Raw genomic sequence first — 26,446 nt, forward strand, 5'->3', positions numbered from 1 at the left:
CATACCATCAGGTTAACAACAGGCGGGGGAGTGGACAGTCTACAGTTGGATGTGTTGAATTTACCCATTTCATTTCCCATTTTTAACACTGGCTCGACACTCCAGGCCAATCAGCTCGACAGGCCACCAGGAACTCTCCTGGCGCTCCCGACAGACACTCCGGGTCTGATGGTGTGTCTGATGAAAATAACTATCATCATTACAACCTTCAATGTGTTCAGCAGCTGCAGCCAAGTTCGTTCCGGTCCCGCAGTGCTTCGATCACTCTCGAGAGGTAACGTGAAATGAAAAAGAGGCCTCCGAACTGTGCAGCTTCTCTAATGACCTCGGCACATCTCAAAAATAGTTGGCAATAAAAAAGATATAAAAACTTGATGTTGTTGAAAGCTGCTCTTTAAGCTCTTCTGCTGTCCTTCAAATCTGTGCTTACAGAGACGTGAACCAAAACAGCAAAGAGAATATTTAACTGCTGTATAATTGAAGTGGCTATAATCAGCATTTTTTTTTAATTAAAATTAAATGAAAATGTGAAAACAAGTGACTGTGTGAGAAATCACTTGAACCTGCAGCTCCACTCTGCTTTACAGAGCTGAATAGTGAGTTTCAGCTCATTGTTTGGCTGTCTGGTCTGGCTCACTCTCACTGCTATCATAGCATAGCATAGTTTTGGCTACAGCAGGCTGCTGTTACCACTGTAAACTACCTACTCAGCACCAAACAGCAGTCAGACACAGTTAGCAACTATTTGATGAACATAGTGGAGCATTTAGCAGCTAAAGAGCTAGATGGTTCCCTCAGGAGTTGGTGGAGACCAAAAATAGAGCTAACAGAGAGGGAATATTGCACTCATGGCCAGAAACACAGCTCCAAATGAATGATAATGTGGCCCCATAACTGCTGGATGTGTAAATAAGCAACTGTGCATTGATGGGATTTTCCATCAATGCTGTGCTCACTGCCCGTGAGTGGGCAAAGCTCCCAGTTATTGCAGATTTAAGTATATTCTGACTTGGACAAGCAGCATCACTTGTTATAGATATCAGTGAGAGGAGGAAATGAATCGTCATGCGTATGCACTGCAAAAACACTCCACAGCACTCGAAAAATGATTGAAAACACAGAGACGTGGGGGGAATTTTGTGTTCAAACTGATGCCTTTATTAAATTTTACAAGACATTAAACAATCAACGGGCTTCATGAATGCAGATGTGTGTTTCTTTCTGTCCATTAACTATCAGCAAGCACAGGAGGGGACGAGGACTACAGTCCAGAACATGACTGTATACACAATGGCAGTTTTATTACCCAAATCCCTCTTTCTCATACCACCCACTTTCTGAGCCATCCATTAATAGACAAAACTCCATTTGCACTCCAACAACGTTATCTTCGCAGACTAAGTATGGTATTATGGTGAAAGGCCACGCACTGCTGAGAATAGAGTTTGCTTGTGAACCCATGAATCAGACTTGTTTCTCTTGGCTTCATGGCCTTGAGAGAGGAAAGGTTGCTCAACAGCAGCAGACAGCGCATTGTGATGCCATCGTGCAAGTGTAAAAAAAAATAAAGATATTACGCTTCTTCACATGTTGAGGCACAGTGAACAGAAAATGTCTTGTGTAGGAAAATGATTGATAGACAGCAGAGCGTAGAGAGTGGCCAGAATGGAAAACAGGCTGCTGCAGCTTGGACGCCAGAGCAGGCTGCGTTTTCACATGCTAACACATTCTTCATGTTGTCAAATCATTTGCAGAATATGATCTGAATAAAACCAAACTACTGTAACCACCTGAGTCAAAAGAAAGTGCCCCACGCAAAGCACTTTACCCCCCCCCCCAACTCTCATATCAAACATAAAGCATCAGTAATTAAGAACACAGCCCGTTTTCTGTCCACAGCACAGATTGCACAACTGTATAATTAAAATATTTTCAGCCACACAAAGCTGCGGACTATCTTGAGAGCATCACTCCGGCCTATAAAATGAAGTCAGCTGAAAGTAGAAGATGTTTAGAGCGCAGATCCGCTCCACCCTCCCCCTCATCTGACTGTGTACAGTAGTAGTGTGTGGGAGTTCGGCTTGGCTGGCCGGTGCAGTCTCTCCAGGGTGCCAGCAAATTCTCCAGCTGGCCGAGGAGCCAGCTCCACATAAATATATGCCCCTTTTCATCCAAGGAATTGTGAGGACCCTCTTGCTCTTTCAGCAGGCAGCTGCAGAAAACGCCAGAGGTGACTCAAACTCCCAACAACAATTTATCAGCAGCTGAGGTCGTGATCTAATTAGTTTTATTTGGATCTCTCGAATCTCTAGAGGCTTCCAGGGCGAGATGACAAAATAATAAGCACCGGATCAGTCCTGTGATAGTTTGGAGGATAAAATTCTTTTGGAGCCTTTTTTTGTGCGAGAGCACTTCCACAATTTCGTTCCTTGAATGTAATTTCATTCCCTGCTTTCATTCCTTGAATGAAATCGGGCGAAAGCCAGTCGCTAACTTTAAATTTTGGCCGTCTTGAAGGAAAACCAGAAAACGTTTTTTTCTTCTCGGCGTCTTGCTGGGAGTGACGGCATCCTACGTGAACACTAACTTTTCTGAAAAAGTTTGATGGGAGAGATGTTTTAGTTTTGTCTGTACTCTTTTGGAGGGCAAACATTTCTGTGCATCTTTCAGGATTTAGAAAAAATGGACTCAAAATGTAATGCGGGATTGTGATGATTAGGAGATTAGAAGTGTTAATAATAAATAATACCTAGCAAGGCTTTGACAGTATTACTCATCAATAATGAATGTTCTATGTTACAAATACTTTAGATTTCAGGCATTTCTAGTCATTATCACGAAGTGTGATTTACAGAAATGGCTTTAGAGGGTTGGAAAAACACGGGGCAAGTGTATATATGCAGTGTTTATTCAAAAACCTCATGTTCTGCTGACTAACAGCTGAGTGGACAAGAAGAGAGGCTACGGGAAGTTTGAAGCATGAGTGCGACATGTCGGAAGGGTTAGCAAGCATTAAATATATCAGACGTGCTTGCAGTAGGTGGAGAGCACAAATGCATACTGGAACTCTTTCTGGAAGGAGAGGCCAGCCCTCACTACACTGGTCTTATTTATGCAACTCAATGTGTCCATCTACTGGCTGCTCCAGGGTCTGCCATGACGTCATCTTTTGGCACAATGAGTCGACACAATGCAATCTGCTTTAAGGGACGTGTTATGATGAATTTAGAAAGACACCAATAGTAAATCAGATACATTATAGTAAAACGTTTTATTCAAAAGTGTCCCAGGTAGAATCCTTTATCATATCTTACAAACATCTGGTATACGCACAAAAACAGAGACAAGGTGGGTAAGAAGTTTACAGAGAAACACACAGGATAACCAATATCATTTATTAGAGACAAAAAGAAAAATCCAACTTGATCGGCAAACAAAAGAAGTCCAGCCTTCATCCTCGTCAAAGCTCCCGAGCATTATTAGCGAGCAACGTTTGGGCCATTGCTTCAAACGTCATTTCAGATCGAGATATGGCCGTATGCGAGGAGCCTGCTGTGCTCTTGAAAATTAACAAAACGTTCTTTCCAAGAAGTGAAATGATTGGAAAATGCTACAGATAGGAGGGTAAGTCTGTGCTGTAACTGTCGTTGGCATTGAAAGGTAACATAAGCTCACATTAAAAGTAACGCTTTTTTCTCACCTCCTCCTTTTGACAGTGGTCAAAGAAATTAATCACATCATCGATGTTATTTGGATTTTATATAACCTAAAGCTTAGTGCAGTTTTTCTTCATGACAGCTGATCAGTTTATTTTAAAATTTCACCTTCACATGAGTTAAATCTTTCCCTATAGATGGACTTGTGCAATACTTTACAGTTCAGTCAGTTACACAACAAAAAAGTCAACGAGTACAGTTTATGATTCGGATCATCAGTAAGGATGTAGTTCACATTCAAGGAAATCTGTTGTCCTGTTTGCACACATATGGCCAGAGAGATCATGAGCTCTGTGCATCACGCTTCATCTTGTTTCCCACACACAAGTACCATATTGAGCGTTTGCTACTTCTACAAAGATCATTGCGGCGTCGCATTCGAGGATACGCCGTCTTCAGACTGGAAGGTAGCAGCTGGATTTAGCACAAGACAAACCATACAAAGCACGTACAGATGCATCACAGACATGCTCAAAAATGTCGCCTGAAGCTTCAGTTTTCACAACTTTGGCGTTCCCTAAACTCAACACGAGTGTCACGTCGAACATTTTCCTCTGGAGCTCATCGCCGAAATGGTTACAAGACAAGACAGCGATGAGGGTTTCAAAATGGGACTCGATGTGGGAACAAGAGAGGGGCTCATTGTCTCCTGAGCAAAGAGATGCAGCGATGATGCAAAAAGAGTGTGAGGTCCAGGATAAATTAACGCTCCACCTCAGAGACGTTTCTTATGCAATTTGCACTCAGGCAGTGATGTTTAGCAGATAATGTTGGAAAGTAAAACGAGCAGACGTGGTGGAGTCCACCGTCAGCTGAGCATCAATGATCCGTCTTTGAACATGGCTGGTGTTGATTAAAGACTGATTGGTAAAAATGAAATGTTACAGACATAAAAAAAAATACAATTAACAGTCACTTCTTCTGTTAGAACAGCATTAACCAACTCAACACAAACTGACATCATAAAGCATCAATAAATAAACGGGACATTTCAGTCACTGTACGGAATTTTGGAAAAACCAATTTTCTGGTAAGGCTGGCGTAGTTGTTTTACATTCATGGGAATGAGACCGTTAACTAAGTACCACCTCGCACCGCGGTGTGGTCACACCCGCTGCAGAGAGACACAAGACACACAGTACTTGAACTGTTTTACAATCAAGCTAAGAAAGGCACTGGAATAATGTTATACCACATTAGATTCGTATGCTCTCAGTTATCCATCTTGAAAAAGGTAAAAATCTAAAAATCTTTTCTTGGACATCATTTGTTTTTGAAAAATAAAGTTTGACATACTTAAAAAAATTGTTTTTTGCACCTCTGACTCATTTTAGCAAGGACAGTTTACAAAAAGTAATTTGCTATAAAAAAAAAAAAGAAAAAATGCTTATGGCATTTTGGTTATCAAATAAGCTTTTCATTGACACCGTTTGCACTAAAAATCTCCTAAGAACAAGAAGACATTAACTATGGTTTTGTGCAGAGGAGAAAAAAAAAAGAATTGAGTCCTTATGGCCAGAAAGCAGATTGAGTTTGAGAAGTTTGGTGATATTTCATCGATCTGCTACAAAAGCAGAAACAGTTATGTGGCCCACGAAGAAGAAAAGACGCAAAACAAATATAAATTAGTGCTCTGTGTTGACAAATACACCAGAAGAGAAAGAGGACGAGAGAAAACAAAAATTCTATTATACATATATATCTATATATATATATATATAGATATATATCAACACATATCGAGGAAAAAAAAATACTAGGTGGGTCACAGTGCTACCCATTTGGACAGGGATGTGTCTGTTTCTAGAGGTGAAAGGACAGCGCGCTACATTTAACAGTGCCATCTTCCATGGGTAAGAACAGCACTTATGGAAGTCATAGTCCTCGCCTGCTTTGAAATGATGAGGGTCACTGGAGGTCCAGTTTGCTGTACTTCACCCCGCGGTTCCACTGCAACGCCCGCAACGACAGCGGCAGCTGGTAGTTTCGAGGGACCGTGCCGCTGACGTTCTCTTCACAGTATTGGAACAGTCTGTACCACCACACGCGGGAGAACGGGTTGCTCTGCGACGTCTCCTTCAGCGACTGCAACCAAAACACACAGTCAGCTCATTTTTACCGGTTCATTTTTGGTTTGAGCAATTTACTTCAAATTATTACTCAGATTTACCATTATAGTTATTCAGGGACTTGTGCATTTCACATTGTGTCAGCTGTGCTTTCGGTTCCTAAAGCCTTTCGCGTGGACTCGCGTACAGATAAGAGCAGGGAGTGGAACAGCCAAAATGCTGCACTTGAGAGCAACAAGCAAGAAATACTGTCTGTTGATTTGGCTAAGATACTTCATCACACTGAAGCCATAAACATTTGGGGAAATAAGCTTCTCTGCTCTATTGCAAAGAGTTCACTGAGAAGATTGATATGACTCTTGTGCCTGTAAATTGAGCTGTAAGCAGCAGGTTAGCTTTTGTTCGCACGAAGACTGGAGTCGGGGACAAACCGCTTGGCTGCCTCTGGCCAAAGGCTTGGCTACCAATTCTTTTACAGCTCACTAATTATCACATCTTATCTCAAACCATACAAAAGCAAAACTGTAAAAACAACAGGGGTGTTATGTGCCCGTCAATTACTTGTCTTTAAGATAAGATAACCAGCTTCTGGCTGTGGTTTCATACTTAGCGTACCGATATGAGAGTGTCAGTGATCTTGTCATATAAATCTCAGCGACATAGTGACTAAGCGCATTTCCAAAAAAATGTAAACCTACTCGTTTAAAGGACATGGCTGCTTCACTATAAAAATAATGATAAAGTCTGACAGTGTATTTCATCATGTTGCCCAACCATACATAGAAGATAGCATTCCAGATTGCTAACAAAGGAATGTGCTGCATGTGCTTTGCAACTCGTGCTTTAGCAGCTAACAAAAAAAATGTACAGATAGTCTTTATACTATCTGCAACATGCCATCCTCTATGTTCACTGAAAGACAGGTTCCAGTTTGTTCCTGTGCACGAGTGAATTAAAGTACAAGTTCAGTAACATTAACTTGTGTTGCACTCACCTGCTGGTTGGCCATCGTGTGGTACCACCAAAACAGGCGTGTAGTGATGAAGTATGCAACCACCACATCCACAGTGTAGTGGTCATGTGCCAGAAGGATGCAGAAAATCCCTACAGCACTCAAGGTCCAGCAAAGCCAGTGGTACCACCAGAGCCGCCTGGGGGAATCTGCCAGTCACACATAGCAATCGAGCAGGGTTAATACAGCAGAGACGCACATTAGACAGTCTATAGCAGATCAACCGACTATAAAGAAGAGACTGAACTGTGTTTAACAGCTAGACAGGTCGTCAGGAAACACTGTTTTTGGCCTGAAAAGTTCCAAAGGTGGCTTTTCTACAGGAATATTAGCCAACCATTCTCCTTTTCACCACTAGATGTCACTGCTGTATCAATCAGGCTTGTCGGCTCAACTCTGGTGGAAAAGCATTGCACCAGCAGAGGACTGTTGACTCAAAGTCTGCATGAGAAATGTAATAACGTCTATGGCTTGACCAAGCAGTTCAAATGCTCCTGCTTCTGACCCTTGAGCACAGCGCTGGGTGTAAAAACCGAATACTTGAGATAATCAAAACGAGGAACAGAAAATGCGGTTACGTAACAGAGCAATGTCTGAACAGGCTGAAACCAACATGTGACCTGATGTTTCAGAGGATAGCGCAACATTTTCTCTACATTTCCTTTGCATCTACGCTTTGTGGTGAGAAGTGTTGCAAAGGGTGAGCAGTACTACACTTTATCAGGGAGACGCAGGTGGCACTGAAGTAGTGCTTTGGGTGCCCATCTGCTTGGTCTCGGCCTTGAAAAGCACATGGTTTAACAACACAGCCACCATTTCTGATGTGTATCTTTCTTTTGACATCTGAACTGACATCCTGAAGGAAGTGTGCATTAGATTACAGCAGATGTGGTTTTCACAATGACACGCCGCAAAGAAGCTAAAAAAAAAAAATCATGTATGTCCTGTACATTCTTAAACTCTAGTAAAGACACAGTGGAACTTACACTCTTTGATGAAGAGGTACGTTAGTGTTAACATGACGGTGTGGCCACTATACAGATAATCTCCACACATTGTGTGGGACCCCGTGATTGACAGGCCCCCACCGGCGATCATCTTCATTATTCTCCTCATCTGTGCCTCCCAGTTCCCGAGAAGCTGAAAGAAACAGAGCCATTCATTACATCATCTTTAGATTATCAATAAAGGTGCAATAACTGATAAGATGACCGGTACATGCTGATGAAATATATGATGTGTAAAAGCAGGATGCAGAGGAGAGAGAGAGAATAGAGCAGCACAACATGAATGAATCCAGACAGCAGTGTTCATTTTACTCCTCAACTTTTTTCATACAACACATCAAATTCTCTCTTACAATACAACATTGCAGGAGGATCTCAGTTACAGAGGTATCCCGATGCTTAACAAAACATTGTAACGTGGCAAAAACACAAATTTACTGCATGAAGAATAGCCTCTGTCAGAGTGAAGAAGCACTCAGCACTAACAAGCATTGTAATGCGGTATGAGGTATACCACATGTTTTGTAAATCCTTATCTGGGAAGTAACCCTTAATCCATCAGATAAATCTAGAGTATCACAAAGATCTCCCCCCATACTTCCCCTGACATATTAGTAACGGTATTGCTGAATTGAATTGAAAAGCAGCACAAAGCGCAAATACCCATGTAAACTGGTCATTTGTTCATGTAAACAACCTGTAGTATTGTTCACATTTGCTGCCACAGAAGGAAGCAGTGCAACATACTTATAGAACAGAGCATAAGGGTGTGGCAGTCGAGGGTGGTGGATGGGTGTAACACGTGTTTGATTTCAACACTGGAGGCCACGGATCAGTACATGCCTGCTATGCTCAAGCTTCTTCTGTTTTTTTAACCATGACGATGAACTCGACTCATATTTGCCCAACACTCACGGTCTCACAGGCTTTATCTGTAACAGAAACTTTAGCTGCCTGACACTTGGTTGCATGTCAGATGAGCGCAGTTTTCCCAAACCAGTGTTACCCATACATTGATTTATTTGTGGCGAACCGCCACAATGTCAGCATTGGCCGCCATATATTTTCTTTTCTTTCTTGTTGTTACTATTTAAAATGGGCAAAATGTTCTTTCACTGTCGAGCTGTGTGCCGAGCAATGATTCACTCAGCCCCTCCTTAGCCTGCTCTCCTCTCTCTCATACATATGACAACATACCCGTGTGTGAACAGCCCCTCCTGTCCGTGGAGACTCTGAATCAAAACAACACTCATGCAAGAGAGGAAGGACTGTTGCTGGCTTTTCCCCGCAGATAAGACGGTCGGTCAAATTCCTGAACAGAATCGATCCTGAGCTAATGAATGGTTAATATCGCGAACATGTCCAAAACTGATGCAAGTTAATTGATAAGTTTGTCTATGCTCTTAACAGTACTCTGTCAATCCCTCAGACCCCCACCCTGCTGCTGCTGCTGCTGCACAGTGGCTTTCAGTGAAAGGACATAAATCTGCTGTCCTAGCAGAGCAACTGCAACGTGACCTTATAGGAACTACAAAAAAAAGTGAAGCAAACACTCAGAGCTCCTCTTACTCACAAAAACACGGACATGCACAAATCTTCCAATCAGTGGTCAGCAGAGAGCACTCAGAGGCTTTCAGCTTACAAAAGACATCTCATTTTTGCAGAATTTGCCCATTCAGCACAATTGTGCCGACAGCAGTGAAGTACCAAAGAAGCCTTTCTTGCTCAACCAAACTACAATGGTGCGGGAAATAAAAGTGTGTATGTATCATACCTTTGGAGAGCATTTGAAGTGCATCCCGGGAACAGGCAGAGTGGTGATGTACATTGTAATACACCGGTACAGATAGAGCGTGCCCACAATGAAAAAGAACCGCCTCCCTATAATTGACCTGGGGAAAAAAGACAAAGAGCTTTCATTTAGATGCAATTCAGATTTTAAAAGATATTTGGGTGACTAAACTACGCTGTACCTGTGTTTGAGCAGAATCCACTGTATGAGCCAGAGTCCCACTAACAGCATGCCATTAATCTCACAGATGGAGAAGGCCCACTCCACCCTGTCAAACAGGTCGAAGAACTTGTCAGGCAGTGGTGGGGTATGCTCCTTTGGCGGTACTCTCTCGTGGACCACTGAAATGACGACAGTGGTGGTCACAAAGCACGCCACTGCGTAGATGAATGCTATGCCCGTCTTCCCCCACTCGGCAGGGAACGAGGAGCGTGTCTTTTCAATAGTAGGGATGGGGATGTGGACCATCTCCATCCTGAAGTCCTTCAGCCCCAGTGTGCCATTCCTCTGAGGCTTGCTCGTTCCGTTAGGTAACCCACCAGCGTGCCCATTGGCATGGCCATTTTTGTGAGCCTCGATATGAGTCTCTATCCGCAGGGTCTCCAGTCGCTCCAACAGCTGCTGCCCGCCATCAGACGACACAACCGACAGGGGATGCATCTGGAAATCTTCCTCGGTGAGCCTGAGCAGAGCAGGGCCGTCCGTCTGACGGAGAGCATCTATGTACTCCAGCATCCCCTCTTTGCTCAGCCAATTGGACACGTCCTCTGCTGACCATGCTGCCACCTTCTTCATCTTGACCAGGAGGCAATGTGGAGGATTAGGAGGGTCCTCTGACAAGAGGGGAAGGTTCAAAAGAGGTTTGTCTGTCTATGGGTTAGCGGCAAGTCCTCCCCAGTTTTGGCACATGGTGTTTTCTTGCACCCGGAGGGAGCCCAGCCTCCTCTTGAAGTGATGGGGGGGTAGGTAGTAGGGCCACTCAGGGTTAGCGGCAGGTGAACCACACTGGCCTCCTCTGGCTGCCCTCACCTCATCAGCTCTTCCCCACACACTGCACCTCTGTTAAAGCAAAGACAAAACAGAATGCAGTGATGAAAACCACAGCCACTTTCACAACAGTACTGCATGTAGTCATGGACAATGGCTGGTCAGACCGGAGAGCTAGTGTGTAAGCTCTGAATTAATAATAGAGAAAAATCACCCATGAAACTACTTAAGGTCCATTTCAAAAACATGAAATATGAAATGAATAATTCATATTCCAAAGCTTTAACAATAATACACAACAGAAGGAGGACTTGATCGATCCACAGGTTTCTCTTCTTTAATCCTCAATGCCAGGAAACATTGTCATACATCAGTGGCAACATTCAGAGCTGATGTGCTCCTTCAAACGTGATTATACATACAAGTGGAGATGATCCATTATCCTTCACCACAGAGCAAATGTCAGCATTCACAAGTCCTGCATGCACTGGCACTTCTGAAATACCCACATGAATGGGTTTCTGGTTCAGAACCGCTATTAATAGGCAACAGAGTGTAAACAGATCTAAAGGAAAGGAAAAGGAAGTAATGGCTGGGAAGAGAAGAGAATACATGTACAAGGAGCCAGTGGTTAATTATTTACATGATAAGCAGAATAGATAGCCAAACAGATAAATCTTTATTGCTACTGTTTAAGTAGACTGCCAAGTCAAGTTTCCATGAAATTCAAGTTAACCAATTTCCTACCCAAGAGAAACAAAAGCATCTACAAACTCGTCTAATTCACTGTGTAGCAGCTAAACATAGCTCTTTCACATATCTCACTTCTCAGCTTTAACTTTGTTTTCCACAGTGTGTGTTTCTCGTCCAGGTGTCAAGCAACAGCCAAGACACAGCGTCAACAAGGAGGTGAACTCACACGTCTGCGGCATACCGCGCGTTTGTTTACAGTCCGCGATGTCGGCGGTGGACACAGGGTGGCCCCCTTGTGTTCAGGGGAGTGCATGGTGCAGCTGGAGGCAGGTTCTGATCTATTGCACGCATATGAGGAAAGAGGGAGGATGGGAGGGAAGCGGACTGCAAGGAGGAAATCATAAATCTGAGTGAAGGTCAGCACTCAGCGCTGAGACGGCCCCACCCCTACGGTTGGCCAGCAGTCAGTCCCCTGCTCAGTCGGCTCAGCTAAGGCCGATAGCAGCTGAACACACTGGCAGGCTGGCTGGTTGGCAGGACAACAAACTGCACATCAGTACCTCGCCTCACCTCGGCTCAGCTCAGAGGCCTGTTCATTTAGGCCAGCAAAACAGGGCCAAAGAAATGGGCTACGCACTGGGTCATCTACAACCCTGACAACACCTGGCATCCAATTTATTCCTGCTGAGGTCTGGAGATCAGTTTGACCTAACAACACCACAATTCCAATGAAACATGAAAACATTAAAGAGCAAGTGTAAAAACAAACATATGGATAGCATGCAAACAGCACAGCGTGAGAGTCCTGATTGCAACATTTAGCTACACGACAACCCAGCTGTGTACCTTCACATAGTGTGAGAGTGCAGAGGAGAGCACTATTTAGTAGAAATAAGGAGAAAGAGAGACACCGAGCAGTTGCATCAATGTGTTAACAGTGCACAATTCGGACCCATCAGAGATTAGCTGTCGCGGCGTCAGCTGTGTGCTGAAGACCTTTGGTCCGCGAATCAGCTTACAGCCGGTTTGGTGAAGAAATAATCTCACTCGACTGGACTGGGAAAAACAAACTAATCCTGAAACTAATACACTAACCTGTATTTAGTCAGGTATCTGAATACAGTGGTCTCAGAAATCCCACAAATCCTGCATATGAGGGCTTTTGTCATTTGTACATGAACATTTCATGAGAATGTTCATATCCACTTTGGCAGTGGAATGACGGAAAGAGTGTGACGGTGCTGGACCTGGAGAAAATACAAGTACCTGGAGTACATACTATGTACAGTATGCACTGAATTATTTCCATCGGCTGTAACCTGACCCTGCCATAACACGAGGCTGTGGAAAACACATATTTCATGTCATCGCCTGATGACCAAGCAGCGGGGCTTTGATAAAAATGTGTCCACCACAAGCAAAACAGATGGAAATCTGACCAAGAGTGAGAGTATTGTTTGAGGACAGAGAACTACAGAAACAAAGGGAAGTCTGGAAATGCTTCCGCCTTACGATGCTGAGGATTTTGATACAAGATAAAACATCGAAGCTGCTCCTTAAACAAAGGACTTTGACTTTGAAAGCCTTTTTGTTTCCCATAAGAACCTTAATAAATATGACATCACCCCAGAAAGGCCACACTGATAGGTCCTTAGGTGCGGCGAGGTTGAAGAATTCATTTTCAGAGCAGGAAATTCTATTGTTGTATGTTTACTTATTTTTGTAACCAAGCTCCCACTTCCAACCCTGACATCATTCATTTCAGGATGTTTAAGGTGTTGAGAGAAGTGGCTTTTTTTTCATTATCTTGGGACATTACATAGACTTACATTCATTTCCTGTAGACTTAGACCCTAACCATAACCGTTACTTGCCAAACCCTGACTCTAACTTTATCTGTAACCTGAACCCACGTCTTCATTCTAAAATTTAATGATTTAAGTTATGGGGTTCAGCATTTTGGACGCCATAAATATAAAAAAAATCACCACACACAGGCACACAAAGGTGAACTTTGAATCGCTACAATGCTGATACAGCGGAACAGAGTTCACACTTGAAGTGATAAAAGCAGCTATAGATCCATATAGATCAGCACACAGGAGGGAGCTTTCACAGGCAATATAGCAGACTTAGCATGTGAAGGGTCGCTGCAATGTGGATTGGCGCCCCCTTTGAACCTTTGTTTTGCTCTAATGCTCTGTCTCAGGTGTTGATTTTGTTTCACTGATCTGGCTGCACATTCCCTGTTCCATGCATAATGTCTAAACTGTAAACTTAGAACTAACTATGTAAGGTTTATTATACAATTGTTATATTTGTAATTCCTTCTCCCCCCCCTTTTTTCTTCTCTTCCTGTATGCCATTCTGTTTATGTGATATGTTTTCACCTCCCTTTGCTGTCATGTATGTTCTCCCTTTAATCATGCAAATATGGCTATTAGAATGACTCTCAGCACAGCGCAGGTGTTTGCAGATCTTGGTGCATGTGTGTGCGTTTGTTACAGCTCACATGGGCAAATCTTTAAATCTGGCAGGGACCCTGGGTTTCATTTCTTTATTTGCCGTCTTGCTGCGCTCATTTGTTTGTTTAAGTTGCTATAATGGTCCACCTTGTGTTTCACATTGAACGGCTTGTTTGTTATAACACAGAACACTAATAATTTAGCCCAGTGTCTACATTCAGCATTCATGTCAATTGCACTTGAAGTGACTGTACGTGCTTCCCCAGAGAAATTTAACTGGCATGTAATTATTTTAACATCACTTAACTTCGATTTGTTAGAATCATTATTTGCCCAGTGTAGGTTCGCTGAGCACATATTTCTCTTTTATCATCCCTGCTCCACATGCAGACAGTGGAGGTATGCTGACAGGTGAGTAGTTTAGTTCAAAGTGCTACCACACCCAAAGTCGTTTCGGCATACAACAGTCACCTCCCAAGGGCTTGAGGAGAGGCTGCAAAAAGTTTGTAGTTTGCAGTCAGCTGAATTGATAGATTTGTAGATAATAATAGTGACAAAAACAGACTCAAGGCACCTCAGTACATATTAAATTATGATGGTGATATTATTTGTTCAGATTGATGGGTAAAGCACTTGCTTTCCATGCCGGGTTTCGAATCTAAAGTCAATGAATGTAACCTCAAACTAGTTGAGGAGTCTTCTGTTCTAAGTGAATAATCAATTGTTGTTAAACAGGTAACACGGCATCAGCATAGCATGGAGGAAACAGACACCGAACATGACAGAAACATCAATATCATCAACATCATGTCAAAGAAAGACAGACCCCTGGAAACATCTTGGTGAAGCAGCATTCAAAGATGCAACATAGCTGACACATTATCTGCCCAGATCAGACCTTTTTGGTAGTTAATGTCACCACTTCCCCCTTTTTTTTTTTTTTTTTTACACTTACATGCTGTCTACACCTTAACCCAGCGGAAATGCTACCACAAATATAAAAACAAACAGTAGGGTGTATTATTTTAATAAAGTTAAACCACCAGGAGTAAGACAGCTAAATTAGCGGGGCCCACTCGAGAAAGTGATTGATTTGAAAATGTAAGACTGTATCATATGAACATTAAAGCAACTGCACTTTTCTCTCCGCGCGGTAATTTTTTCCCTGCAGAGAGTTTGGTGCGGCCAGGGGGAGGGTGAGCGATTTAGCACAAGGAAGTGCATGTGACATCACCAGAAAAATATCCCACCCAGTAGCGACAATATGTCAAGGCGACGCAAACATAAACATACGGCATCCGTAGCCCATCTTTAGGCAGCCAGGGTGGTGCTGAATGACTCATTCACAACGGCTCTGAACGGCCTTTCAGAGAAGAGGCGAGTGAGACTGAGTATGACAACAACACAGAGCCATGTTAAAGCCAAACTGCCTCTGCTCTGAGTTTCATCTCGACGTGCCATAAATACACATTTACTTGTGTGAGTAGCAACCCGGACGTACCCCCCCCCCCCCCATTAAAACTGTAATTTAAATGTTTGCCACTTCCACAAAATGCTGTGACAACTCACTACACTATTATATAACTTACTGATAAAGTCTACAAATGGGCAGAGGGTGATCAGGTGATCAAGATTAGTCTGAACGAGTTTCAACACCCATGCAACTATTAGCATTTGAGTCGGAGGTCATAAGAGCACTTAAAACACTTTCTTAGACATTAAACATTAAACACAGCAGCTGACAGAGAGAGGAGGACATATACAGAGAAAGATCAGCTTTTTCTGGGTGAATAGATGTTAATGTTACTTGTAAAAAAGGAAGCTTAAAAAAAGGCGACGAGAATGCAGAGCTTTCAAGTTCATCAGGAGTCATTAATAACACCATCGAGCACTTTGTGTTCAGGAAAGTAGTTTAAAAAGCATGTACACAAGGTTTCTTTGGAATAAACAGGGTGTTTCCTGAATGAGTTGCTGGTGAGTTCAGAGTTTAACTAGCAGTTTAGGTGTCATGCTTATGGAGTGGGGGAAATCTGGCCCTACTGTTGATTTTGCTGAGACACTGGGACATGTGAGCCTGCTTATTTGCTGCATCAAATGTTGTTTTAAATGGGGAAAAAGGGGCACAATGACCAGGGCATGCCAAACTGGCCTTGTGGCAGAAGGGGCATTTAGGCCACACAGCAGGGCGTCCACAGCACGGTGTAATTCCTGCCCTGCTGATCTGAATTTGAGCTTCACAGTAGAGGGCACCTGCGCGACACAACCTAGTACTCCTGTTCCTAAATTCCCTCGTCCTTAAACAGCTCAACAGCAGTGGCCTCAGAGGGAAGAAGCATTGTTTTCTGACCTGTCACCACCCTCTGTTTTTTAGTTTCCGCCTCCTCCTACATTCTCCTCCTTGCCTGCATGATCGGGAGCCAGCACCTATTCATTGTACTTTCTCCCACTGTATCTCTATTCCTGCACATTTGTTTCATTCTGTGATGTCTTTTTTGGTTGCTGTTGGCCTTTAAAGCACTTACAACTTGTGAGAATTGAAACCTGGTTGGAAAGAATGGCTTCCATTAAATTGGCAGAGGTACACATATATAAATATTAATGAGATGTGAGGACAGATATACAGTGACAGAGCCTCAACACACAAGACACAAGCACACGCAGACACGTCAACCTGAGGCATGTTATAGTTGGCCTTGCCGGTCTTACCACATCATGTGGAAAATGTAGCTAATATCTGACAAGCACAGTACACCTCTTACGTAACATAAGAATCAGTGAACACCAGGAGTCATCATAAAGGCTTTTCACAACAACATGTCTGTGCTTGAGCTGGTTGCTGAACCAAATCACAAACTGTTCCAGTGTTTCCACCAAGAAACCCACCATAAATGCAGAGTGATGTCAGCAACATGCAAAGCTAAGCTAATTTCTAGGCAACAAGAAGCAAAGAGCAGCAAGGAGAGCTTTGGCTAGATATTAAATGTCATTCAGCGACCCTTGAACCAAACGTATGCTCTGCAGGTCATGAGGTTGATCCTCAAGAGAAATTCGAAATGAACTGGAAAGTTGCAAAGCTATTGTGTACAGCTATTGTGAAATGAGAAAAAAGAAATGTGATTACAAGAGAACAGAAAAGGTAAAGACAGCATAATGATAAGAACCGTATCAATTTTGTCTTGCCGGATATAAGCTGATATTGAGCGGGTCACTCACTGCATTTATATAGCATCCATGTTTCACATGCTTTGCCAGTTGCCATCAACTACCACAGTCGATCATGAGTTGATCAGTATGTAAGCAAATGAGGCAGAACTGCAACGAATTAGTTGACTATTAGTCGGTCAGTCAATCAACAGAAAAATAATCATTAACTAATAATTGATAGAGATGCACCAACAGTGGTACCAGTATCGAGTCCAATGCTGTGCTCATATACTCATAATTGTTCTTGTAAAACTACTCCAAAACAACCACACGCTACCACTTTACAGCAACGCAGCATTAACATCTCATCATTTGAGCAGTTAGGCAAAGAAGGAGCAACGTCAGCAGTACGTACAGCATTTTGTCATCCAAAAGAGCGTCTAATCATGTGGATGAAGAAATTTTCAGCAATTCAGTATGAAAATATTCAAAATTTAAGAAAGTTTGAATTCATTAAATTCACCTCACCTTGGAAATCTACGAGAGAAAAATGGAGAGGGGTCTTCAGGAATTTGTCAATAGCTCATCAGCCATGTGAGTTCAATGTTGGCTGTGTCTGAACTCGTTTGGAAAAAAGTGGTTCCACCCCTCGTTAAACGCAATTACTCCAATGAACAGGTTGATGGAAAGAAGGCTGCTAATGCTTCTCATATTTGATTTATCTTTGCACAACAAGCAAACAATGTCAGTGACATAAAAGCCAAAGCCCCCCCCTCAAGAAACTGCTCTGAAAAGAAATGCTTTGCCATGTCCCTGCCTTGTCTCCTAAGGGTGTTGTCCTTGTTTTTCAAAGAGTGGTATCCCTTTACAGGTATTTTACCTGGTAAGACAAACTCACGGTGGGTTAACACCACACTCTCACCTGTATCCCTTTACACCTGGTATACAAATACCTCACAGGAAGACAATGCAAGGCCAGTATTTACACAACTGGGTCAGCAGTGGTTTGAGTGAAAGACTGCACAGTTAGAAGTAACCATATATGCGGTACACAGTTGTACATTACACAGTGGTTCAGTCCTATTGTTAACGTGAGTTAATATACAGTACTCACACCAAGCTTTATGAAGTACGGTGCTATGGCCCCTCCTGCTATTTGTAAGAAACTCTTCATAATCACGTTCATAATCAGTAAACCCTTCGTGAAAATCCCTCATAGACCTTAAGCAACTTTGGTTAAGCACTATAAACGTCTAAGATGCTAAGTTACCTCAGTGCATCTGTCTATCTTCGTTTAACTGTATGGGGGGGACAGACTAAATGATTAAACAGTGTTTGGCTTGAGTGAACACACAGGAGATGAATAACATGCCTGGAATGTGCTGCATTTTAGAGATTAAAAGGGTCAGCTCACCTAAATCTCACAAAGACACACACAAAAACATTTTACCACTAACCATGCAGAAAGTTTCTGTTTAAATGTCAAGGCTTTGAATTTTCTACCTCTAAGATAGGACACGTTTCTTGCTTTAATCTGAGTTTCAGATCATCATCATTTTCTTGGGTTTATTTCAAATGTGTTATTTCTTAATTTTCTAATTGTGCTTTGATATTTTACTGTCATCTTGTGTGAACCTTTACCTCTTACTTTGAGCAATAAGCAATAAAACAAAACCTCAATTTCTGTCTAGATGCTCTTCTTGCTTGTAAATCACAAGAGTTTATAGCGCACAATAAATCCGATCAAAACCATTCACGTGAATTTATTAACGATATGATTATACTCTGAGTATTTATTAAAACAAAAGAACAATGAAGGCCAGTGATACTGTAAGATTGTAGAAACCATTTCCATTTAGAATCCATTTCCAAGAAACATCAAAGCAGTCTTGGTTTGACAATAGTTAAGCTTTTACAGAAGTCGTAGCACTATCACACAAGCTATCAAGGGCAAGAAAAATCTATGAAACGGAGAAATTTCACACTGAGATCTGATGATGGCCTTGACTGAGTACAGTTCCTGTTAAGTACGGCCACAGGCAACGAGGCTTGATATTTCTTTTTTCTGTCAGGGAATAATCAATCTGCTAGCCATAACAGCTGACTACAGAGGCTCCAAAACGTGTATTATATAACATCCTCCTACTACATAGGAATATTACGCTTCTAATTTTATCAGATAACTACAGTTGTAGTGGAAGAATGAAAATTTGCATTCCAAATAGGATGAAAAAAAAATATCTTTTCAGTGCAGGGCCTTTAAAGTGTCACTGAGCTGCGGTCATAACTTCATGACATAGCGTGTTGGTTTAAATATTTCCATTAAATGTGGGTTGTTCTTTTCTTTTGCAATGTCTGTTTTTAATTTCAAACAAGTGACCATACATGGACCCCCTTATCATTCATTCCTAAATCGATGAAGTTAAAGCAAAGGCAGCATTTTATTTATTTATTTATTTATTTATTTATTTATTTTTTAACTGTGTTACAAAAACCATTAAGCTGATCTGTCATTACATGTTATTAAGAGGACAAACTCTAAAATGCTATAAAACTCCGGGTCAAAAAGTGCTTCATAATGCAGACCTTAGCCACTCTGCTATCACAGAACAATACTATGTCCAGGCAGTCTGTGAATTAACAGACCAGAGAACATGGATGGCTCTGGAAGAAGTCTCAGGGGTGCTGAGCTGAATGGCACAACAACAACCACACTGGTAGGTGCTACCTGCTAATGAGGAAACCACCTGCAGCTTTGAGTCACTTAGTAGGATGTCAGGCCTTCACAGCCCCCCAAGCACCAATGCATAACTTTCCTAGCATCTCTGTTCAGCTGCACGTGGTGCAGACACATCAGAAATGATATCTGGGATAGCACCCAGGGGACTTGTCATCAACAGGGAGTAATTACTGTGCAGCACAGCACTTAGCCCATCTTTTCATATATCAACTGTCCAGACTGCAGAGGTCTTTGTCAACAAGACTGACAGACTAACAGATCTGCAATGACATTGCATGTTTGAGCAGAAACATGCCATTTCCTAGCTGTGTTCTTGCATAGCTGACACGAGAAAATTCTTCTTCCACATTGCATGAATGTTGTGGTTTACTTTCTTTCACACAACACAGCTCACAAAATGCACGTCCTTCCTGGACTGAATGTTAACCATACAATTTAAAACACCATAACATCACCTGATGACTGACTGATGGCCTGTGCTTTGGAATTTTTTGAGACCGATATGCCGTATTTCAGGAGAAAGAACTTGCACAGTACACCGAGTTCTGGCCCTTGCTTTCTTGTTTCTCTGACGTGTGCAATCTTTGATGAAGATGCCATCCATTGTAGCCCGTTTATGATCACATTTGATGACCTCAAAGCTCCATGGCACTGTACGAAAAGCCACTTTCTTGTCGAGCAAAAACTTCACATAACTGCAGTAATAATGTTAAAATTTCTCAGAGGGAAACTTAATACATATGACTTCAAGTACAGTCAATGTTTCCAACTGTTTTTTTTTTTTGCTTCAATTATTTAAACAATATATACACTGTTGCATTCTTAAACCATGAAGCATAAAGTAAGCTTAAAGGGGGTTAGGCAAGTTACAGACAGGGCAACACCCAAAACCACAGACAACATTACCATACTGCATCTTATCTTCTCATGTATAGTTACAAAGTTTACTTCCATTGGCTAGAATTGAGCAATGTTCAACATCCTCACATGGAAATACAGTAAATTAGGCCAAGTACCCTCCTAATGACTGTTAAAATCATAACAACAAGATTCCTCTACTGCACATGAGCATAGGAAAGTTTTTCTACACCAAAGATGCACATTACACTATTAGCAGACATTGAGTTGGGTGGAGTTTCAAGTTGCTGTAGTAAAAAGGATAGTACAGAAACTATCTCTCACATGACTCCCTTGGACCTTGCTATATCATATATTCAGTGTCTCTTTTACTTTTATACTTTGTGTGTACATAATTTGGTTTTAATCTATTCATGGCTTTCCTTCAAGGACAGTAGTGGACACAAAATGACACACTGGCCTGCCAAAGTCACAGCATCTACCCTCAATATAGCATCATGTTCATTTTCTATTTAAAATAGGGCAAAACATGCAAAAATTAGGGCAGGAGCAGGTCTATGGTAATTAGGCTACATAAACTATAGTCACACTGGTGTATCGTTGATAACGTGTATCAAACACCCAGAGAAACTTCACACAGGAATGCAAGATGAGAAAAGCGTTACTCAGAACAAGTCAGGACAGGGGGATACCAAGCTCAGTTTTATGCAGGCTAGACAATAGCACAAGGAGCCAAATAAAATGACATTCAAGACTTAAACGCTGCCCTTCTGTCCCACAGGGATTATCAAATTTTAGTCTCATAATTTGACAGAATTTCTTTTCTAAAAAACACAAAATAGGCTACATGAGAGCGCCACTAGCCTAGATTAGCAAAAAGCAGTTATAGGCCACAGGAAACTGGGACATCATGTGAGTGGCAGTAAAACTTCATGTGTTTCTAATTATGGCAGAACAAGATTGAAGCCATTGCATATTGTTTCTCTGGAGGCAAACCTATGCTGGAAATCAAATTGTCAACTGCTGTTAGCTAGGACAAACACTGTAGTGCCATGCGCTGGAATAACAAACAGGCCAAGGCCATTGGGCAATAGCATCACTCCCTGGTTATGACTATTGAGGCTCAAATACACAGACACACACATTTGGGAATGTGTGATCATTTTAGAAAAGACTAGTATGCATTTCAAGAGTCAAATGTGCATCAGTGTCAGAATGTCAGAACACAGTATTTTCCCATTAGGCATCTGAAGCCATTTTGATGAGAAACCTGTTTAAAAACAAACTGACAGGTGACACACACAAAAAAAAAATGGTGCAGGAATTTGCCATGGACCTACACACTGTATCAACAGCAATGTTTTAGCGAGCAAAGCTTTGATCCAACAGTGATCTTATTCAGCCTTTGTCAGGCAAACAAACATTGGCAGACAATGCAAATTTTGTTGGACTTGGCAGTGACGTGTAATTTTGCCTCAATTCAATGGTAAGTACAGGTGCTTAGTTTACATTCAAATCTATGGAGGGGACAGTCAAAAAAAAATACAAGACAAAACAATACATGTATCTGTGTGATGGAGACAAAAAAAAGACAAATGGCCCAATGTGGACTCTTTAGAATCTAATGCTGACCACTGAGCGTATATACCTCCTTTAATGAATCTATTTGTGTCAACTGGATGGAGTAGAATACAATCTTGGCCCTTTGTTTTTTTTACCTCATCTTACACCAAAAAAAGGTGAGGTGAGATCATTTTAATTATGGTGCTCTCTGTAGTGTTAGGAATATCCATACTAATGCAGCTTTAAACTGCTGTGCATATATGCAACATAACTCAATTCTATTGTAAAATTTTGAATTGAGAATCTCGTTTCAATAAAGTTTGTGGCCTATTTTTCTTTTATTATTGATTTAACTCTTTAGCAAGTTGACAGGAGTCATGATACTTGCAGAGCTGATACTTTCTTCTAAATGTTAGCAAACCATTGCTATTGAGGTATTTAGGCAATTAACCACTACCTCAAACTCACCTTTATGGACACCGAAAATATATTCAATTGACGCTCACAGTGTATCTTTACAGACCACAGCACAGAAAATAAAACCTGTACTGTGTGCACTCATTCCTTCCCTATTGTCTCTCTCCATCTGCTCTTATCTGTTGCTGTCTCTCGCTCCTTGTCTCCATGTTGCTGCATGAGTCTCGTCTGTCTCCCTCATCCTGTCCTCTTGACATCTGTGTCTGTCCTAATTTCCTGACAGTCAGTTTCTCACATTTTGCCTCCAAAATCAAGATCAGACATTTACACAAGCTGACACTAACAGGGAATACAGATGAGTCCAAACATTAATGAGAGGGATGCTAATAATATAGAATGATATATGTGAAGCTCTGATTAACTGATCAGTCATATCCATGCAAGCCACGCTGTTTTCATTCAGAAAAACTACACCTCGCTCTAATGTCATTAAGTAATCTGCAGCCTGTGGCCATAACAACACCTCCACAGAGAAACAGGAGTGTGTGCTCAACCCAGAATTAGACAAACAGACCGCTTTGTTATGTTTGAATTCAAATATAAAACTTTATGAAGATTACTTTATGACATAATAAAGTTTACCAGTATGCATTCCCTTAAGACAACTGTGAAAGGAAAGCACTTTTTCCAAGGCCAGGGGAAGTTGATGATTCAAGCTACTATTGGTGAAAACGTTTGTCCGTCAGCTGAGACAGTTTTCCAAGGTTGAATCAGAGCTGTGCCTTCTGCCTACAGAAAACTCATTGTTTCCAGTTGTTGATAATCTGACATGCTTTGCAATTGGACCAGATGCTGTGCTAACAACAACCCCCATTTACTCAATTTAACATTCCCCCCTTGACATTCACTGCAGTCACAGTGTTCAAAAGTTGCTTTCTCACCAGTTCCGTCACACAGACGTCTCCCTGCTTATTTCGATCACCGTCTCTGTGGGCTCATCTGTCTGACCAGTGAGTTGCACTGTGGCCTTAGTGGATGTTGAGTTAGCAGTCATGCACAGCAGGTCCTCCTAACAGGGCTGATGTGTCTTTTTCCAGCGACACAACTGTGCAAACACATCTGTGATCACGTTTGCACCCTCTTTTTCCAAAAGGGGAAGGGACGTATCTGTAACACTTCAAGGAAAACAGCACTAAATGAGGCCACCCGTACCACCCTCTTCTTTAACGAATACACGAGGCAAAACAGATCCCAAATCGACCGTGTCGAGAGACGCAGGGCGAAATAGAGACACAAATGTTTGCCTACATTACAGCTCTAGCTTAATATTTCCAGAAAAACAAAGCCAGGGTTGGCTTAGCGGAGAATATAACGTTATTCGGCGATTCACTGTAGTAGGCACACCTGTGAAATAGCGTTACATCAAAATCATGGTTGACACAGGTGGTTTTAACGTCCTAAAAACACTGCTTTCATTCACATTAAGGCCTCGGCAGCCACTGTATATTGTGGCTTAAGAGCTTATAGTCTGACCACCTAAAAATAGACAGGCAAGCTGGCGTCTTCAGTAGTGTAGCTAGCTAGCACGCTAGCTAAAATTCAGCGTCCACTGTGGTCGTGTATTCGTAGAGCGATTTGGGGTTAGCTGTAACGGTTAGCTACATGACTGTAGATTGGAAGGCTGAAAAATGTTTGTATTTTACGTCCTGGTCTATATTTTACCCAGCTCAGCTTTTTGCTCGAATTTAAATCCACACGGTGCTAACTGAGAGTAGCTTCCCTGCCAATCACGCTGGATCAGAATTAACGATAACGGTGAATGTTTTTCGTCAACTGGTGAAATATTCTAACAAAGCGCCGTCAACAGCATAGGAAACGGTATGTTTAGCAATAACTATGTTTAAAAAAAAAGTGGTCTGACAAATATCTTATGCCGACACGACATAACGTTTGTTACAAGTGTCTGACTCAGAGTTTGTGTCACAGCATCAGACATTAACTAATAACAGTTACCTTGCCACGACTTGGACTGTTAACTACATAACCTCACTGAGAGGGCTCAGCGGTAAGCTAGGTCTGCTTTCCACAAGAGACTAATGTGATGTAGTTACCTTGTCTTCGAAATGTTGAAGGACTTCTCTTCAAATTGTAGTGGCCTTAACCGCAATGTGGTACGAATCCCTCTGTAAGTCTGTCCTGTGTTTTCATAGATAGGCGGTTTGTGACTGGAGAAGCGGGGAGTTCCCTTCGCACCGTCACCCGTGCTATCTTCAAGTACAATCAGAAATGATCTGTCGCACGACGACAAAAGACGGAATGCAGTGTAATGGGTGGCAGCAACACACTCGATTTCCTGACACAAAAATGTCGCTATCGACCACGTATATCTTAGCATATTTAATTCACTTTATTTAGCAAAGCAATACGCGATCATACATATTAAACATTGGTAACGCTGACGTCGGAGCACAGGAGGAGCATTTGAATGCAGCTACTGTGACAACCACGCAGAAAATGCAGCGTTGGAACAGCACAAGCCGACCCCCCTCACTCAACTGAAGCCGTCTATTGGTGAAGGGTTGAGCACACCAAATGGATTAATGACATCACAGCAAAATTAAAATCTCAGATTACTCAAAGTACCGATTGTTTAGCTCAATAAACCACTAGATCAGACAGCTAACATGAAATTACAATGCAAAGTATTGATGTGAGGGCTTCATCAAGGCTCAGGGGGTGAAAATTCAAATGCTCACTTACACTAATTTTATTTGTCTTTCATTCTTCATGCTTCAAGTGAGCTGGCATTGCTTATCTTGAATAACCCATGAGTACATTTTTTTTGTTTGTTTAGTCTGACAGAACATTCACTGTCTCTACAGGCAACTTCATATCAGGCTTAACTGATATGTGACTCCTTCAGGGATCAGCTGATCCACTTGATTAATCTCTTAAAACACAGTCTGTTTCATTTGAAACAGCCTCTTTGCTATGTAAAGCATGACTGCCACCAAGACCTGCACCTCATAGAATTGTCTCCAACTAACATGACATTTTTGTTCTAGGCTCTGACAAATCATAAAAATCTTTACAACCAAGCACAGGCCGTGACTCGGTTTTTGATTGGCTCCAGGCCAGATCATCCCAGTACTTGCTTGTTGCAGACCCTTTGCACATATTTATTCCTCTTGCGTATTGAGGTTTTGAATTGACTGACCACTGCATGGGACTTCTGCAGGACACTGTAGATTTTGCACTTTATTACCAGAAATTCCAGTGCAGACTAACCAAAACTGAAAACTCTTAACACAAATGAAGTTATTCATCATCTTATTGCCTGTTATAAGAGCTATGCATGTTAATATCTACTGTATGTACACCATTTTTAAATGAGACTAGATCATTTTCAGTCCCTGCAAGACTTTGATCATACATGATGTCAAAATCTGTAGATGGGGGTCTTGCACTTGTGGAGCTCCTAGTACATAACAACTCAATGAATTCTGATAAACAAGTGGCATCTTATAGGGTCTAAACAGGCATATTGAAATGACAGAATTTTTTTTTTACCAATGGATAGACTAATATGAGTTAAATATGAGGTGTAAGGCTATGAAATGAAAAAGTGAAATATAGCTTTAAGACTGATTTTCTACCAAACAGCATCAAGGGAGAACAATAAACAAGCATCACAGTGACTCATTAATAATGTGGAGTGGATGGGAAATAAATGACAAGGTCAGTCAACCTGCACTGTTCTGCATAAGGACATATTTTCTTTGAATATCCATTTCATGCTGCAGCTTGATGAGCTCTTGCACTGGAAGGTGGTGAATGCTTAATAGTGTCACTTTTATCTGAAAGCAGTTGAAGTGAAACGACTGAACGTACCACAGTGCTGATGTTGACATCACCCAAACGTACTTTTTGCACTACTTTATTATTTATGTCATCATGCATGAATATTCATGACTTCTGTGCAA

General features: G+C 41.8%; 1 protein-coding gene across 1 annotated transcript; it reads right to left on the reverse strand.

Moving 5' to 3' along the window:
- Nucleotides 1-5,500: 5,500 nt before the first annotated feature.
- Nucleotides 5,501-24,690, reverse strand: sgms1a (sphingomyelin synthase 1a). The gene is made up of 6 exons (XM_070977158.1): nucleotides 24,575-24,690; nucleotides 9,778-10,655; nucleotides 9,579-9,696; nucleotides 7,784-7,937; nucleotides 6,780-6,946; nucleotides 5,501-5,801 (listed from the first exon to the last, which is right to left on the reverse strand). The coding sequence occupies exons 2-6, from the start codon at nucleotides 10,389-10,391 to the stop codon at nucleotides 5,625-5,627; spliced, it is 1,230 nt and encodes a 409-aa protein (XP_070833259.1). The 5' UTR covers nucleotides 10,392-10,655; nucleotides 24,575-24,690; the 3' UTR covers nucleotides 5,501-5,624.
- Nucleotides 24,691-26,446: the final 1,756 nt, after the last annotated feature.

Source organism: Chaetodon trifascialis, chromosome 13 (genome assembly GCF_039877785.1).
Source record: "Chaetodon trifascialis isolate fChaTrf1 chromosome 13, fChaTrf1.hap1, whole genome shotgun sequence".
In the NCBI taxonomy this organism is placed as follows: domain Eukaryota; kingdom Metazoa; phylum Chordata; class Actinopteri; order Chaetodontiformes; family Chaetodontidae; genus Chaetodon; species Chaetodon trifascialis.

What these genes read in the sequence shown, in the direction of transcription:
- sgms1a (XM_070977158.1), bottom strand. Translation starts at nt 10,391, where the DNA reads ATGAAGAAGGTGGCAGCATGGTCAGCAGAGGACGTGTCCAATTGGCTG. An exon ending in GTACCTCTTCATCAAAGAGT is followed by an intron (nt 6,947 to 7,783) that starts GTAAGTTCCACT and finishes TGTGACTGGCAG; the next exon opens with ATTCCCCCAGGCGGCTCTGG. An exon ending in ACACGATGGCCAACCAGCAG is followed by an intron (nt 5,802 to 6,779) that starts GTGAGTGCAACA and finishes TTTTGGTTGCAG; the next exon opens with TCGCTGAAGGAGACGTCGCA.